Source organism: Scyliorhinus torazame, chromosome 7, assembly GCF_047496885.1.
Source record: "Scyliorhinus torazame isolate Kashiwa2021f chromosome 7, sScyTor2.1, whole genome shotgun sequence".
Lineage (NCBI taxonomy): Eukaryota > Metazoa > Chordata > Chondrichthyes > Carcharhiniformes > Scyliorhinidae > Scyliorhinus > Scyliorhinus torazame.
Window position 1 is genome coordinate 119,261,185 of NC_092713.1, and position 16,101 is coordinate 119,277,285.

A 16,101-nucleotide genomic window follows, 5' to 3' on the forward strand; every position below is an offset into this window, starting at 1 on the left:
TTTTGGGGGTTTCGGAGGACCCGGGAGTCCAGGAGGAGAAAGAGGCCGACGTCTTGACCTTTGCTTCCCTGGTAGCTGTGGTGATATACATCACTGTAAGTACACAAAGGGTTAATGTAAATACACGTAGACTAGAGGGAGCACCAGAGACATGACACACAGACAGTCAACCAATAGGTCAGTAAGATAGGACACGACCAATGGGCATTCACGATACACACAGAGGTGACACTATGACAGGAGGGCATTACACCAACCCATATAAAAGGACACAGCACACATGCTCAGTCTCTTCCAGTGGGGACACTCAAGTGAGTACAGACACAGGGTTGATTGAACATCACACCCACCACATGGATTGTAGCAGACTGGTTCATCAGCCTGAGTAGCTATAGAAGAATTAACAGTAGAGTCGAATCCAAGTAGGAGAATTGTTAATAGTTTAATAAACGTGTTAAAGCTATCTCCAAGTCTGAACCTTCCTTTGTCAGAGTGCACATCAAGGAAGCAGCTTATGCTACATCAAGAGCAGTAGCCGGCGACGAATACTGTTGGCATGGAGGGACTCAAAGCCCCCGAAGTCTGAAGTATGGCTTTCGGATATGGCGAGCTTTCTCGGGCTGCAGAAAATTAAGTTCGCCTTGAGAGGATCGCTGTCGGGGTTCGCCCAGAGGTGGCAGCCAATCGTTGACTTCTTCGTGGAGAATTAATCGTCAGCGGTGGGGGGGGGGGTTAGGGTAGCGTAGAGTAGGGGGTTGCTTAGGCAGGTTCTGGCGAGAGGGGAGCTGGTGCTTGCATTATGTCTTATTTGCTTTTTGTACACTATGGTATAATGTTACTGTTTTAGATGCCAAAAATGCCTCAATAAAATTGTTTATTAAAAGAAAAGAAAAAGATGGGTACAATTCATACAAGGAGAATTGAGTCTTCTATTGCCATCCCAAAATGTATATATTTGTTGTCGCAAGCCTCTTGTGTGCGCCATCATGCACAATCCCCTGGCTAAGAAGCTATGATAGTTACAGCGACAACCATTGTCAAAAAACTACAGGAGTCAGATAATCAATAATTATCAAAGCAGGAAAATGTGTTAAAGAATACATGTAGGTAGAGGGACATCTGGTTGTGAGATGTAGGGTAAGCGGATGTGGTTTTTCTCCCACTAATTCTTTTTACAAGTTCTTTCTTAATGCGGCAGTATACTATTATTTGCCACTGCAAAAATGTATTTAAACACTAGAGGAACAAGTTTTTGAAAATTGCTCAAGAATTTAAAACATGCACGCTGGAAAATATTAAATTAAATTATAAAGTTGCCCCTGCCAAGATTGCTACAGTTAAGATGGCAGCTGGCAACCCCATGCTTCTAACAGCCAAAACTCTGAGCAAAATTCTGTCCACTGAGCTTGATAAACCCTGGAGAGGTTCAGCTCTGGAGCTGAAAATTTCATTGGATGAATCGTTGGGTCATATTCGGTCCTCCCTTGACACCATTCGTTTAACTGTCAACTCTCACGCTAGTACATTTACTGATATTGAGGCAACCCTTTCAGACCATAGCGGCAGGATTAGTACACTCGAGTTCAGGGTGACTGCGGTGATTAAGGAGAGCGTGTCGTTGCGGGGCAAAGTCGATGACCTGGAAAACCAGTCTGACAAAACCTATACGTTGTTGGTATACCAGAAGGGGCTGAAGGCTGAGCACAGTTTATGTTGGAATTATTCAGAAAGATCTATTGAGACTTAGAGTGCAGACCTGGCAAGGAGGCATACAGCATTCAAAAACACCAAGTCCAAGCTGTACAAGAAAGGAATTTGCTTTGGGCTGATTTACCCTGCCCGTTTCTGCATTGCATTTAATGGAGAAGATCACTTCCTTGATGCACCAGACGAGGCAGACTCTTTCCTTCAGCAGCGCATACTTAATTTTTGATGACTTACTAAGTTTGTGGTTTTGTTTTTTGGGTACCATGTGGTTGAATACCTCTCGGCCATTTAATATGCTCAAAATTAAGGGCATGTTTGTCGGTTTACACTAGAGATTTTACTACACGGTTAGAACAAGTAACTTTCCAATGATATATTATGTATAACGTAGCTCGCATGTCGGGGGTATGCCCCATTAACAAGGTTTGTTAGTCAACGGATGTTATATAAGACAATACTGCTGCATATCTTATTTATAATGGCGAGCTTAGGATTTGATTCATGGTTTGATTTGGTTACACATTTATTATCACACTGTTGGGTTTTTGTTCCAGTGGTTTGGGAGTGTGATGATTTTTCTGGGGATGGAGTGGGGTTAGGAGTTTCCTCCGTTGACAGTAATCAAAGACCATTTTGTTTTTGACCATTTTCATTATGTTTTGGCTGTACTTTTCCATTCAATTTATTGATCCTTTTATAAAGTCTTCCTATTCGTATAACTAGCTCAGGCGGTCAGGGCGGTACTAGGCTCTCGATCAGATTAGTCACATGAAATGTTAGGGGTTTAAGTAGCCCAGTAAAACATTCCAAAGTGTTTTCACATCTCAAGAGCCTTAACACTGATGTTGCATTCCTTCAAAAAATGCATCTTCGTGTTAGAGATCACACCAAATTACGTAACGCATGGGTTGGCCAAGTGTTTCACTCCAGTTTTAACAGATAGCAGAGTGGACGACAGTTTTGAGTAACAAAAGAATAGAGTTCACCCCCTTGAATGTAATCTGAGGGACGACACAGTGGTGTTAGCACTACTGCCTCACAGGAACAGGGGGCGCAATTCTCCACTCCCACGCCGGTTGGGAGAATCGCCTGGGCCGCCAAAATTTCCAGGGCCGCCGGTCCAACGCCCTCCCGCGATTCTCCCAAGCGGCGGGAACGGCCCGGTCGAGTTTCGCAGGACGGAGAATCGCCGGAGACACCCAAAATGGCGATTCTCCGGCACCCCCGCTATGCTGAGGCCTGGATGTGCCGAGCGGCCAGGCCAAAACGGCGGGTTCCCCCCGGCGCCGTCCACACCTGGTCGCTGCAGTCGTGGGCGGTGCGTGAACGCTGGGGGGGGGCGGCCTGTGTGGGGGCGAGGGGGGGAATCCTGCACCGGGCTTCACCTGGAATGTGGGGTGGCCCGCGATCGGTGCCCACCGATCGTCGGGCCGTCCTCTCTGAAGGAGGACCTCCTTCCTTCCGCGGCCCCGCAAGATCCGTCCCCCATCTTCTTGCGGGGCGGACTTAGAGAGGACGGCAACCGCGCATGCGCGGATGACGCCCGTTATGCGGCGCCGACCGCGTCATCTATGCGGCGCCGCTTTTACGCGGGCGACAAGACCTGGCGCGTGTAGATGACGCGGCCCCGATCCTGGCCCATTGTCAGGGCCTGAATCGGTCGGGACCGGGGCCGTTCCGCGCCATCGTGAACCTCGACGGCGGCCACTTCGGCGTGGGAGTGGAGAATCCCGCCCAGGGTTCCGGGTTCAATTCTGACCTTGGATGACTGTCAGTGTGGAGTCTGCACTTTCTCCCCATGTCTGCATGGGTTTCCTCCGGGTGCTCCGGTCTTCTTCCACGGTCCAAAGATGTGCAGGTTGGGTGGATTGGGAATACTAAATTGCCCTTTAGTGTTCAAAGATGTGCAGGTTAGATGGGGTTATGGGGATAGGGCAGGGAAGTAGATCTTTCAGAGGGTCGGTGCAGGCTTAATGGGCCTAATGTCCTCATTCTGCACTGTAGGAATCCTATGGTATCCTGGTGGACTTTATACAATAGTTAGTGGCACCCTTTTTCAAACCTCTGTAGTTTTGATCTACGCCTATGCCCCTAACTGGGATAAAACAAAATCTATCGCATTGCTTCTATCTTTCCTTTTTAATCCAGACACCCACCATCTTATTTTCGGAGGAGATCTAAACTGAGTTATAGATCCAAAGCTGGATTGCTCAATTCCAAAGACCTTTGTCTCTCTGGCATTTCCAAGGCTCTTTCCACATTTATGACTCAAATAGGTGGGTGGACCCTTAGTCTTTCCTCCACCTGATGACGAGGGACTTTTCCTACTTCTGTCATTTCCACCATGCTTACTCATGTGAGTACTATTTGTCGGCCTCCATGGAGATTTGACAAGCAACTCTGATTCCAACCTCCATCAGTATTATGGGAGACCCTCGAGCGGTTCTGCGAGGAAATGCAATTTCTTACAATGCATATATTATCAAACAAAAAATTAAAAAAACAAGAATTGATGTATTCAATTTTAGAAATAAACCATCAATATTCCATTACAACCACACTTGAGTTATATGCAGATAGGCTAAGCTCCAGACTCAATTTGATTTACTTTCCACAAATAAAGCTGTGCACATGTTACAATGTTCAAGGGGTGCTTTTTATGAATAGGAGGACAAAGCTGGCTGCATACTAGCCACCAGCTCGGGCGCCAGTCTGCTTCTCCGCTTATCTCCCAGATCTGTTTATTTTTATAGAGTACCCAATTATTCTTTTCAATTAAGGTGCAATTTAGCATGGCCAATCCACCTATCCTGCACATCTTTTGTGTTGTGAGAGTGAAACCCACGCAGACACTGGGAGAATGTGCAAACTCTACACAGACAGTGACTTGGGGCTGGGATCGAACCCAGGTCCCCAGCACCATAGGCAGCAGTGCTAACCATTGCACCACCCTGCAGCCCTCCAGTTGTGATTTATGGCAAAATATGGAAACCATTTTGTCAGCATTTTAAGCTTTCCACTCCCTCGCTATTAGGACCTATTTGTGATAACCACTTATTCTTGCTGTCCATGCTTGACTTGGTGTTTGCCTTGTGGAGGAAGAACATTTTACTGACCTGTTTGTGGATGGGAACTTTGCCAGCTTGCAGCCCAATTTAATTTACCTGAATGTAGTCTTTACCACTATTTTCAAGCCTGTGGTTTTGCTCGCTTGCCTTTCCTCAACTACCTCTAAGCACATTGTTGGAAGTGATTTTATCATTGCCTCAAACCAGCAGTGGTTCTATGTCACGATTGTACGATCTCATGATATCCTCCAGACCCTTCCCTCTCCATAAGGTAAGAAATTATTAGGATGCGGAGCTTGGGCTTGACCTTAGGGTGGAGGCCCTTTTTGGGGTCAACTCTACATCCTCCTGTGCTTGGTTAAGCTTAATTCAGTTTAAAGTTCCGCACACAATTCACTTTACCAAGGCCAGAATTAGTAAGTATTTCTCCAACACAAGCAACAAATGCGACATGTGCTCACTTGCCCCAGCAGACTATTCCCACGTGTTGTGATTGCGCCTGAAGTTGGCCGGTTTTTGGTCATCCTCCTTTGACACTCTTTCCCAAAGTTCGAAATATTGACCTATGGCCTTGTCCTTTGATAGCCATATTTGGAGTCTCATCTGCACTGGTGAGTTTCAGTAAGCTTGAGGCAGATCATTGCAATTGCTTCATTAATAACCCACAAGCAGATTTTATTAACCTATGAAGTCCCCCAAGCCACCAATGCTTCTTCCTGGTTGGAAGCTAATGGGCGGGATTCTCCGTCGGCCACTGCCGAAATTGGGAACAGCGATCGGGCAGAGAATGGCTCCTGACGCCGAAATCACGGCAGGCGCCGGTTTGACGCAGGGCCGCGATGCTCCGCTTCAAATCGAGGTGCGCGCTGCGTGCAGTCGCAACCCCGTTGGAATGTCATTAGCAGGCCCAACCGTAACGCTCTGCCACCGATGGGCCGAGTTCCCGACAGCACGGGCCACGTGTGGTCACAGCGGTCATGAGCCTGCGTGGTACCTGCGGAGGGAGAAGGAGGGCATGTGGATGCCACACTTGGCCAAGATCCATGCCACTGGCCGGGGGGCTTCTGCCAGGGCTGGGGGGAGTGGTGGGGGGTAGCCAGGAGGTGGGCTGTGGGGTCGGGATGGGCGGGTACGTGGTCCAGCACAGCCGGCACCATCTTTTCCGGCACGATTGGGGGGTGGGAAGGATGGCGTACGCACGGCTGCAGCCTGTCGGCCCTGCGCATGTGTAGCACGGACCCAGCAATTCTCCAACCGTTTTCCGCACATTCTGCGGGTGTTTCACGTGTCTCCAGTGCTAGCCCGTTAATGGTAGTGGAAATGGTGAGGGTTTCACGCCAATTTTTCTGTTGTGAAACACCACAGATCCTCTGTTGGCATCGGCACTTAGCCTCAGGAATGGAGAATCTAGCCCAATGCATTTTCTATACCTGGAGAAGATTAGGTGTGCCATAAGAGGATCCACTGAGAATTCTTTTGTAGATGGCAACCATTTGTCTCTTTCTTTAAAGCATTAATTACTATCAACTGTTAATTTTGCTGTTTTTCTGTATAGTTTTTATTTGTTTGTTTATTGCATTGTGATGCTGTATTATACTTTGTTTCCTTCTTTCCTCTTTTGGAAATCAAAAAAATAATTTTTAATAAAGAATACATGTAGGGAGATGGAAACTGGCAAGGAAAGAAAAATGGAATGTGAACTTGGAGAGCAGCAAACAGGCTTAAGCAATGGATATGCCTGGATACTTGTGAATATTCAGGATAAAGTAGAAAGTGGTGTTGCAAAATTACGGAACAATGATTCGAAACTGGGGACAGTTGGGGAGGGGTCATGTGAGCAGCAGGTCAATGGAGATCTTCAGAAGACCCAAGATCAGTGACAGTCTGGGACATGATGGTCTGTTATTCATAGTAGGACCTGCGTTATGAAGGACATAACATGATCAATCTGGAAATTGCCCAACTCGTACTTTCATTGTTACTGTTCTATTGCTATATGTCATGGTATTTCATTAGTCATCCTGTATTAGTTTCAATCCAGTAAGTTTTATTTACAAGAAGTGAGATTGTACAGGAGGAAACTGACCTAATTTAGCAAGAAGTGAGATTGTACAGGAGGAAACTAGGCTGATTCTTCTTTACTGGAATAAGGAGCATAGAAAGGGAGAGAAAATAAGTAGCTTTTCTTGCACATTCTGCAATTTAGGCAAAGCCATGTATATTATGCTGTTTTGTATCTTCATAAGATTAGGATTCTAAAGTAAGGAAGCAGGACTATTTGAAATTTCATTGTTGCATTGTATTATTTTTATTTATTTATATGTATTTTTTAAATTTAGAGTACCCGATTCTTTTTTCCAATTAAGGGGCAATTTAACGTGGTCAATTCACCTACCTTGTACATCTTTGGGTTGTGGGGGTGAGACCCACGCAAACACTGGGAGAATGTGCAAACTCCACACAGACAGTGACCCGGAGCCGGGATCGAACCCGGGTCCTCGGCGCCGTGAGACAGCAGTGCTAACCACTGCACCATCGTGCCGCCCTTGTATTATTATTTATTTCTACTGCATTTAGTTGCCCATTATTAATATTGTCCGGTATAGCCGTTAGCGAGGTAGCACAGTAATTTGTTGAGAGGGGAGAATTAAAGACCTGAAAAGAGTGGGTAGATGACTCGATTGTCTTGAACATTGTGCAGGGGATTTGACACTGCAATGCTTCATAGCCAGGAGAGAGTGTGTGTGTGTGTGTGCTTTAATCCACATCTAACTTAATTTTTCTTTCACTTAAGTGATTACATGGCTCAACAAACAACTTAATGAAAATCAAATGGTGAGGAAGCAAGAGATAATTGGATCGTCTGGGATAGTTTCTGCTTCTGGAAGTAATGGTATCTTCAAAAGGGAAACAGTACCTCCCAATATTGTAAGTTTATTCATCATTTAAAAGTAGCTTTATCTATTTAAAGTATGAGGATTACAAACCACTGTTATTTCAGCAGTTTATTTCTTAATTTTATATAGGTGTAATCACAAAAGCATTAAGTCTTATAATATAGTTTTAATCCTGGAAGTATAGCATTATTTTTGTTTTCATTTTCCTAGCTAAATTATTGAAAGACTGCCTTTTTGGAAGAGGGTTATCCTATGGTTTTCTAGGTCACATTTTGCACTGGTGAAATGGATTGGGCAAGATTTAAAGGGAGAAGAATCCCCAAAAGATATAAGTATAAATTTACTATTGTCTGTGTATGTCTACCCACACATTAAGCTGAGCTGGAGTGTTGGGAAGAAATAAGAGAGGCTAGAACACTTCCAATAGTCCGATAAGAGTTTATTCCAACGGCTTTCCACTGCCCCAGGACTTCTTTCATGCAGGTCCTCACTCTGACCAATGGACAGATATAGAGGGAAATCCATGGGTGACCCAAGTCCTGACCACTTGATGTCATTTAACTGTGGTATGAATAACGAGTGAAAGGTGACTGGAGTTGTTGGAAAAGAGGTGGAAGAAAATGCTGGTGATCGATTTTTAATGGGCAGGAATTTAACCCAGCCATTAAATGCCACCGCACATCCTATTTTCCTTCATTCTTTATGGAGGGAAATATAGGCTCAGGTCTATGTAACATTTAAATGCTGTCTTCTGTTTTGGAAGAATAAGAAAGGTTTCTTTTCTTTGTAAAACTTAAAATCAGAAAGAACTTGCATCGTTCTGATAAGAGGGCTTTGTGTTTTATCAAAAATAATTTAGGAACTCTTATTTCAGTTTTCTTTTGAATCACCTATTCTTTTTATTTCTAACGTAAGTGCCAGTGTTACAGTGCTGAAGATAGAAAATCTGGCATTGTCATTATACAATTGGTTTTGAACATGCTGCACTTTAACATGTACTGTACCTGAAGTTCAAGCTTTCTTCATTCAGCATGGTTTGAACATTTGTAAGTTTGTCAGGGATGTTTGGAATGCCTACGTGTGACACTTTTGTTCTTTTGTTTATTGCAGTCAGAGAAAAATCCTTTTTTAATTGTTTCTGGAACCAACTATCCAGTTACCTCTGTGGTATCATCTTTTCCACAACAGTTTACAGCCAATAGTATGAAGCCACGCCATGCTGTGTCACGTGAGCGTAGCTTGGGGCCAACGGTAAGCATCTGCACTTACTCTTTTCAGTTTTTAGTTGGTGGTAGCAGCCTTCTGTCTCATAGGACGATGGATTGTGCGGTGGTGGTCAACTTTTGTGTTCAGCCTTGCTTGGTGTGGCACAGGAGTCCCACTCTGGCATGGCAGCCTCTGCTGCATTGGCTGCAGAGGAAGACAGCGGGCTGAAAAGATGAACGATTTGCTGACCTCCGTTTTCTCTGGACCTTCTTCTTGGTCAGCTGAGCTTTTCATTTCTGCTCACATCTTCCAATGCCCTTCTACCCTATCAGCTTCCACAGGTCATGGGTGTCAGCGAATGCCTTCCCCTTGTCAGTGTCAATGTCCACTATCTTTATATATTTAAAAAATTATTTAAGGGGCAATTTAGCGTACCAATCAACCTACCTGCACATCTTTGGGTTGTGGGGGTGAGACGCATGCAGACGGGGAGAATGTGAAAACTCCACACAGACAGTGACCATATAGGTCTTTGGGTATATGGCCATTGTCCATCCGATGGATGAGGGCAAGCCAGTGTAGACTTTGCAGGCTTAGCAATGAGTGTACACTCATGGAATTAGCACACTCCGGAACCTCTGAGTTGGTGACCTTGACTTGTTGAGAGATGCTGAGGATATGTCTGAGACAGCAAAAGTAGAAACTGTTCAGTCTTTTCTCCTGTCTAACTTTTGTTGTCCTGGTCTCATCACTGTAGAGGGGTGCATTGAAAGCCCAGTCTTGATAGACTCACAGTTTGCCATTACTGTTCCAAACATTCTTACTCAACTAGGACATAACATCGTAGCTTTTGTGATATTTGTGTTGATTTCAGCATCAAATGACAGATTGCTAGTGATTGTGGAGCCTAGATATGTGAAGCTAACAACAAGCTCCAGCATCATATTGTCAATGCTCATAGATGGCAATGTCCTGGACCATGAAATTTATCTTGCTGATGCTGATGGTAAAACCAAACTCTCTACAAGCTTGCTGCTGCAGTTGTCTGTTCTTCAGTATGGAATATTGGTGTGGAATCGTCAGTGCAGAGCAACTCTTTACTGAGGACTTAGCGAACCTTTTGTCCTGGTCGATACCCACTTACACTATGTGGCAGGAAATGTAAACAGTTCACAGAGCCATTTTAATCCTAATGTAGAAGGAAATTCTTCTTAGTATTAGATTCAAATAGAAAATTATAGAGATATTGGATGAAACACCTTGCTGTATTAAGGTGTTATGTTAAGAATAAATAAATCAAATATCTGGCACATTTGAATTTTGTTTTCTCGTTGTATAAAGGTAAATTTCTGTGCATGATCTCTTGCTTATTCTGCTGAACTTCAGCAGACTAACCATAGAACCCTTGAAAAACAATGTGTACAACAATTTACACCACTATTAAAAAAAATATTTTTTATTCTCCTTTTTCACATTTTCTCCAATATACACCATTTTACTTGAGTTTCCATGGCTCTTTCATTGAATGAGTGGGATCACTCCTGTGGAAATAAAAGTCCATTCTGTACAATCAAATTATTTCTAATCTACAAATAACTAACTTTATTTTCATCTAAAATTCTGCATTAAGCTGTAGTCTGGTCTGCTTTACTTTTCATTTGCAACAATTGTATATGTATAAACAATCAAACATGTTTTTCATTTTTTGACAGGTTCAGATTAGCTCACAATATTTAAAATCAAGTACACCGTCAATGGCATCAAAACCAAAACTTCCAATGGGATTATGCACAGCTCCTTCATCAGGCAAAGAAAAGTGCGTTGGTGTGAAATGTCTTTTATTGGCATTGATGATTGCATCTTACTAATAAAATTACCATATTTACATTTTGGTCAGTCCTTAATCCTGTTATTTGTTTGTGATGGCCAACCTTCAGATTGACTTTTCTCTTTGCCTTCTCTTTATAGCAAAGTTGGTGGTTTAGAATCAACGTATTTTAAGCAGCGACAAGGCAGCATCCCCCTGCGCGGACTCTCTGCTCAAATTACATTCAGTTCAGGTAGGAATGGTGTTTCTTTATAGACTTAGGGGGCGATTCTCCGAGACCCGCCGCGCCGGGCCGGAGAATCGCCGCAACCGTGCCACGACACCCCAACGTCGGCACGCGATTCTGCGAGGTGCGGAGAATCGGCGCGGTTGGCGCGGCACGGGCCGCTGGAATCGGTGGGGCCGCCGATTCACCGGCTCGGATGGGCCAAGCGGCCGCACGGACACGACAGAGTCCTGCCGGCGCCGTTCACCCCTGGTCGCTGCCGGCGGGAACTCTGCACAAACGGTCGGGGGGCGACCTTTGGGGGGCGGGGGGGGTGGCTCCGTCTCCGGGGGGTGCCTGGCCCGCGATCGGGGCCCACCAATCAGCGGGCCAGCCTCTTCCCCTCAGGGCCTATTTTCCTGCACGGCCGGCCCCTGAACACTGACGCCATGTTGAGTTGGGGCCGGCGCGCTGATGAAGTCCCCTGCACATGTGCAGGTTGGCACGGCCCAACTTCGCATGCGTGGGTTGGCGCGGCGCCCATTTGGCACTGGGAAGGGAGGCTGGAGTGGTGTGAACCGCTCCAGCGCCATGCTGGCCCCCTCTGGGGGCCAGAATCGGTCGTCCCCGTGCCCGTTTCGTGGTTAAGTTAATGCAGCCATCTATAATGGTTTGACTTTCATGCTGTGTTTATTGATCTTGCTATTGTGTAATTTGAGAGGTCAATGTAATTTTTCACTTTAAGGTTGAGTAGAAAATGTAATACCTGCGATATAGATATAGGAACATTTTAACATTTGATAGTGACTAATTATAGCACATATTCAGAATATCAAAATTATTTTGGATCTATCCATGAGGCTCTATTAACATAGTGGAATCCATTTGATATAAAAGTGTTTGCAGATAATATTAAATGTTCTTAGTTCAGTTTTTAAATATATTTTTATTTTATTAGAACATCAAAAATCATTCCCATCTAGAGGAGGAGCACAAACCATGAAATCTGGGCTACTTCCTCCAGCTTCTGCCTATTTCCGTGGACAAGAACTAAAACCATCCTGATCCTGAAGTAATTTTTGATGGTAGGCTCAGCAGTCCTAAAAAGTATTGAGACAAAATTTGGACAATCTAACATTTGGATTGATTGGAATTGTAATGGTCAATTTCTTCAAAGCTAATGGTGATTTAAGCTATTACTGCAAGCTGTAACTGTTTTACCCGTGCGATCAAAGAAGAATGTACTTGACAATTATGGAGAAACCCATGAGGAATGAATTGTCATTGGCTCATGACAAGGAAAGGTCTTATATTATATGTGTATATGTAGAATATATATATAGCATATGTAATTGACTTGGCTCTTGGTATACAGTGCAACGTTTCAAAATTTATCCATGATACTCACCAACTGTAATAGAACGTAAGCTGGCAGGATGGGCAGACAAGTGGCAGGTGGAATTTAATTTAGGGAAGTGAGACCATGCATTTTGTTGGAAGAGGGAGGGAGAGATAATAAAGCCTTAATGGCACAGCTCTAAAGATTGTGTAGGTATTGAGGGACTTGGGGCACAAGACCTTTTTTTATGCATTCATGGAATGTGGTTGTCGCTGGCAAGGCAAGCATCTGTTACTCATCTCTAGTTACCCATGAGAAGGTGGTGGTGAGCTGCATTCTTGAGCTGCTGCAGTACCTTTTGTGTGGGGGCACCCCAGTGTGTTTGGGGAGTTCCAAGGTTTTGATCCAATGTCAGTGAAGGAACAGTGATATATTTCCAAGCTTGGAGGAGAATCTGTAGCTGGGTTTGGCGTTCCCATGTGACTGCTGCCCCTTGTACTTTGGGTATTGGAGGTAATGAATCTGTAAAATGTTGTCAAGGGAGGTAGCGAGTTGCTACAAAGGGACATAGATAGGTTAAGTGAGTGGGCAAATAAATGGCAAATGGATATAATGTGGGCAAATGTGAAATGGTCCATTTTGGAAGGAAGAATAAAAAAGAAACCTTATTTAAATGGTGAGAGATTGCAGAGCCCTGAGATTCAGAGGGATCTGGGTGTTTCAGTGCATGAATCACAAAAGCTTAGTATACAGGTACAGCAAGTAATCAGGAAAGCTCATAAAATGTTCATAGAATCATAGCATTTACAGTGCAGAAGGAGGCCATTCGGCCCATCAAGTCTGCACCAGTCCTTGGAAACAGAACCCGACTCAAGCCCACGTCTCCACCCTATCCCTGTAACTCCGTAACCCCACTTAACCTTTTTGGACACTAAGGGCAATTTAGCATGGCCAATCCACCTAACCTGCACGTCTTTGCACTGTGGGAGGAAACCGGAGCAGCCGGAGGAAATCCACGCAGACAGGGGAGAATGTGCAGACTCGGCACAGACAGTGGCCCAAGCCAGGAATCTAACCTTGGACCCTGGAGCTGTGAAACAACTGTGCTAACCACTGAGTTACCGTGCTGCCCACGTTGTTTGTTGTAAGGGGAATTGATTACAAAAATAAGGGAGTTATGCTTCAGTTGTACAGAGTACTGGTGAGACCACATCTGGAGTAGTGTACAGTATTGATCTTTTTTTTAAAGATGTAAATGCATTAGAAGCAATTCGGAGAAGGTTTACTAGACTCCGCGATGGGTGGATTTTCTTGTGATGATAGGGTGGACAGGTTAGGCTTGGATCCACTGTCGGTTAAAAGAATAGGAGGTGGCTTAGTTGAAACCTTTAAGACCCTAAGGGGTATTGACAGGATGGATATGGAGAGGATGTAGAACGAGTAGTCACTGTGTAAAAATAAGGGGTTGCTCATTTAAGACAAAGGTGAGGAGAACTTATTTCCCTGAGACCCATGATTCTTTGGAACTCTTCCTCAACAGGAGGTCGGTGGAAAAAAAGTCTTTGAATATTTTTAAGGCAGAGCTAGAATGACTTGATTAACAAGGGGGTGAAAGGTTATTGGAGTTGGGCAAGACTGTGGGGTTGAAATTACAATCAGATAAGCCATGATCCTACTGAATGGTGGAGAGGCTTGATGCCAAATGGCCCACTCCTACTCCTTTTTTAATATAAATTTAGAATACCCAATTATTTTTTTCTAATTAAGGGGCAGTTTAGCATGGCCAATCCACCTATGCAGCACATCTTTGTGTTGTGGGGTGAAACCCACGCAGACACGGGGAGAATGTGCAAACTCCACACAGACTATGACCAAGGGCTGGGATCGAACCCGGGTCCTCAGCGCCGTAGGCAGCAGTGCTAACCACTGCACCACCGTGCCAACTTGCTCCTACTCCTAATACATATGTTTGTATGTTCATCTTGTATATGGTATACACTTCTGCCACCGTGTGTTGGTGGTGGAAGGTGTCAATGTTTAAGGTGGTAGCCGAGGTGCCAATTAAGCAGCTGCTTTTCCTGGATGGTGTTTGGGTTTCTTGAGTGTTTTTGGAATATTCTCCAGTTGCCTGGATGAGAGCGACTTCACACTCCTGACTTGTGCTTTCCAGATGGTATCTTGTCGATGGTAGACAGACTTTGGGGAGTCAGGAGGTGAGTTACATGCCTCTGTCATACTCTTGTAGCTACAGTATCTATATGACTAGTCCAGTTAAGTTTCTGATCAATGGTACCCACCAGAATTTTGATGGTGGGGAATTCAGTGCTGTTGGTGCTATTGAACAAGATTCCGCAAGTGCTCATTAGCACTTGTTTCTCTCCGCCTTTTCTCACATTTTTTATTAGTTTGTGGGATGTGGGTTTTGCATTATTGCCCTTGAGAAGCTGGTGGTGAACCACCTTCTTGAACTGCTGCAGAGTGAAGGAACAACAACCTAGTTCTAAGTAGGGATTGTGTGTGACTGGGTGGGGATGAGGGTGGGGGCTTGCAGGTGGTAGTGTTCCCATGCATCTGTTGCCCTTGTCCTTCCAGGTAGTAGAAGTTGCAGCTTTGGAAGGTGTTGTCAAAGGAGCTTTGATGGGTTGCTGCAAAGCATCTTGTAATGTAGGTGGTACATATTATTGCTACTATGCATTGGTGATGGAGGGAGTGAATGCTTAAGGTAGAGGCTGGTAAAATGTCTGGTAATAGTCTTTTCTCTATGTCTGTGGGGAGGAAAAGCATAATACTGATGTTGGCTTTCTTTCCTTCTCCCACCTCTGCCCCACAACCTCCCACTCTCAACCAATCAGGGTAAGTGTTCAGGTTCCAAAACGTATGTTTGATGGTGGAAAAGGATAGACCGAGGGATGAGGTAGATGCCCTTAGTTGCATATGAAAAACATAACCTTGGGGATTAGATTTTGAATGTAAATTAACTTTCTCATTAATCTGACCTTGATTGTAATCTATATATTTTGGGTCAAAAAAGCAAGGAGAGACCTTGAAAATAATCTCTATTGGTCAAAAGTCCCATCAAAAATGCAATGTTCGACTTATGTAGCATTACCTATCTGACCTGTATATACTGTTTTCACATTTGGTGTAAAATTTGCACAGCTAGTACTAAGTTCGGCATTTATGACATGTTGTTATAAAGTTAAAATGTTTGCCGCTATAAAAATGTATAAAGAATGTATATATTTGAAACAAAGATTTTTTATTTCTTACAAAATGGCATTGAATCCGTGCCCAGTGATGCTGAAGCAGAATTAAATAAATATTTTTATATTTGTATTGACTCTTGGTTCTTTTTACTTTTATTAACAATGCTTTGAAAATCTGTATCGTTGGCACAATGAAACAATTTGCATTTAGTGTTACAGATAAATCCCATTTTTAAGTAATACCTATTTACCGGAAATGCCGGTTTTACGGACAAGTGTGTGGATTTGTACTGGATTGTGGTTGTTCCCCTCCTTTCTCTGGTGGATGGATTTATATCAGCTGAAGCGTTAAAGTCACGGGCTAAAATGTATTTTAAAAATAACCGAGACTGTCAACTTCGCTGTTGACTTTACTGCAGAGAGGTTAGGAGCATTCGCCTTGCTAAATTGATACCACTAATTCCTTTCTGACCCACCAAATCGCCTACCACCGCCCCACTCCATAACACACTCTAAGATGCCCGTTTTCTCAGAAAGGATAAATTTATTAATATTCCAGCCCTTACAAGGTTTACAGGCCGGATCTCCTTCCCTTCCCTTCCCTTCACCAAAGCCACCCCACTCAGCCATATGTTTCACTATCTA

At 44.1% G+C, this 16,101-nt stretch overlaps 1 protein-coding gene across 4 annotated transcripts in view; it reads left to right on the forward strand.

The window, feature by feature from the left end:
- Positions 1–15,590, forward strand: part of LOC140426515 (spindle assembly abnormal protein 6 homolog) — a 121,834-nt gene extending 106,244 nt beyond the window's left edge. For 3 of the 4 annotated variants that reach the window (XM_072511383.1, XM_072511385.1, XM_072511386.1), the window contains 5 exons: positions 7,570–7,703; positions 8,783–8,923; positions 10,591–10,694; positions 10,847–10,938; positions 11,870–15,590. In XM_072511383.1, the coding sequence (XP_072367484.1) occupies positions 7,570–7,703; positions 8,783–8,923; positions 10,591–10,694; positions 10,847–10,938; positions 11,870–11,976 (578 nt within the window). In that variant the 3' untranslated portion in view covers positions 11,977–15,590. The remainder of the gene's footprint in view (positions 1–7,569; positions 7,704–8,782; positions 8,924–10,590; positions 10,695–10,846; positions 10,939–11,869) is intronic. The other variant, XM_072511384.1, reaches the window with a different exon arrangement.
- Positions 15,591–16,101: the final 511 nt, after the last annotated feature.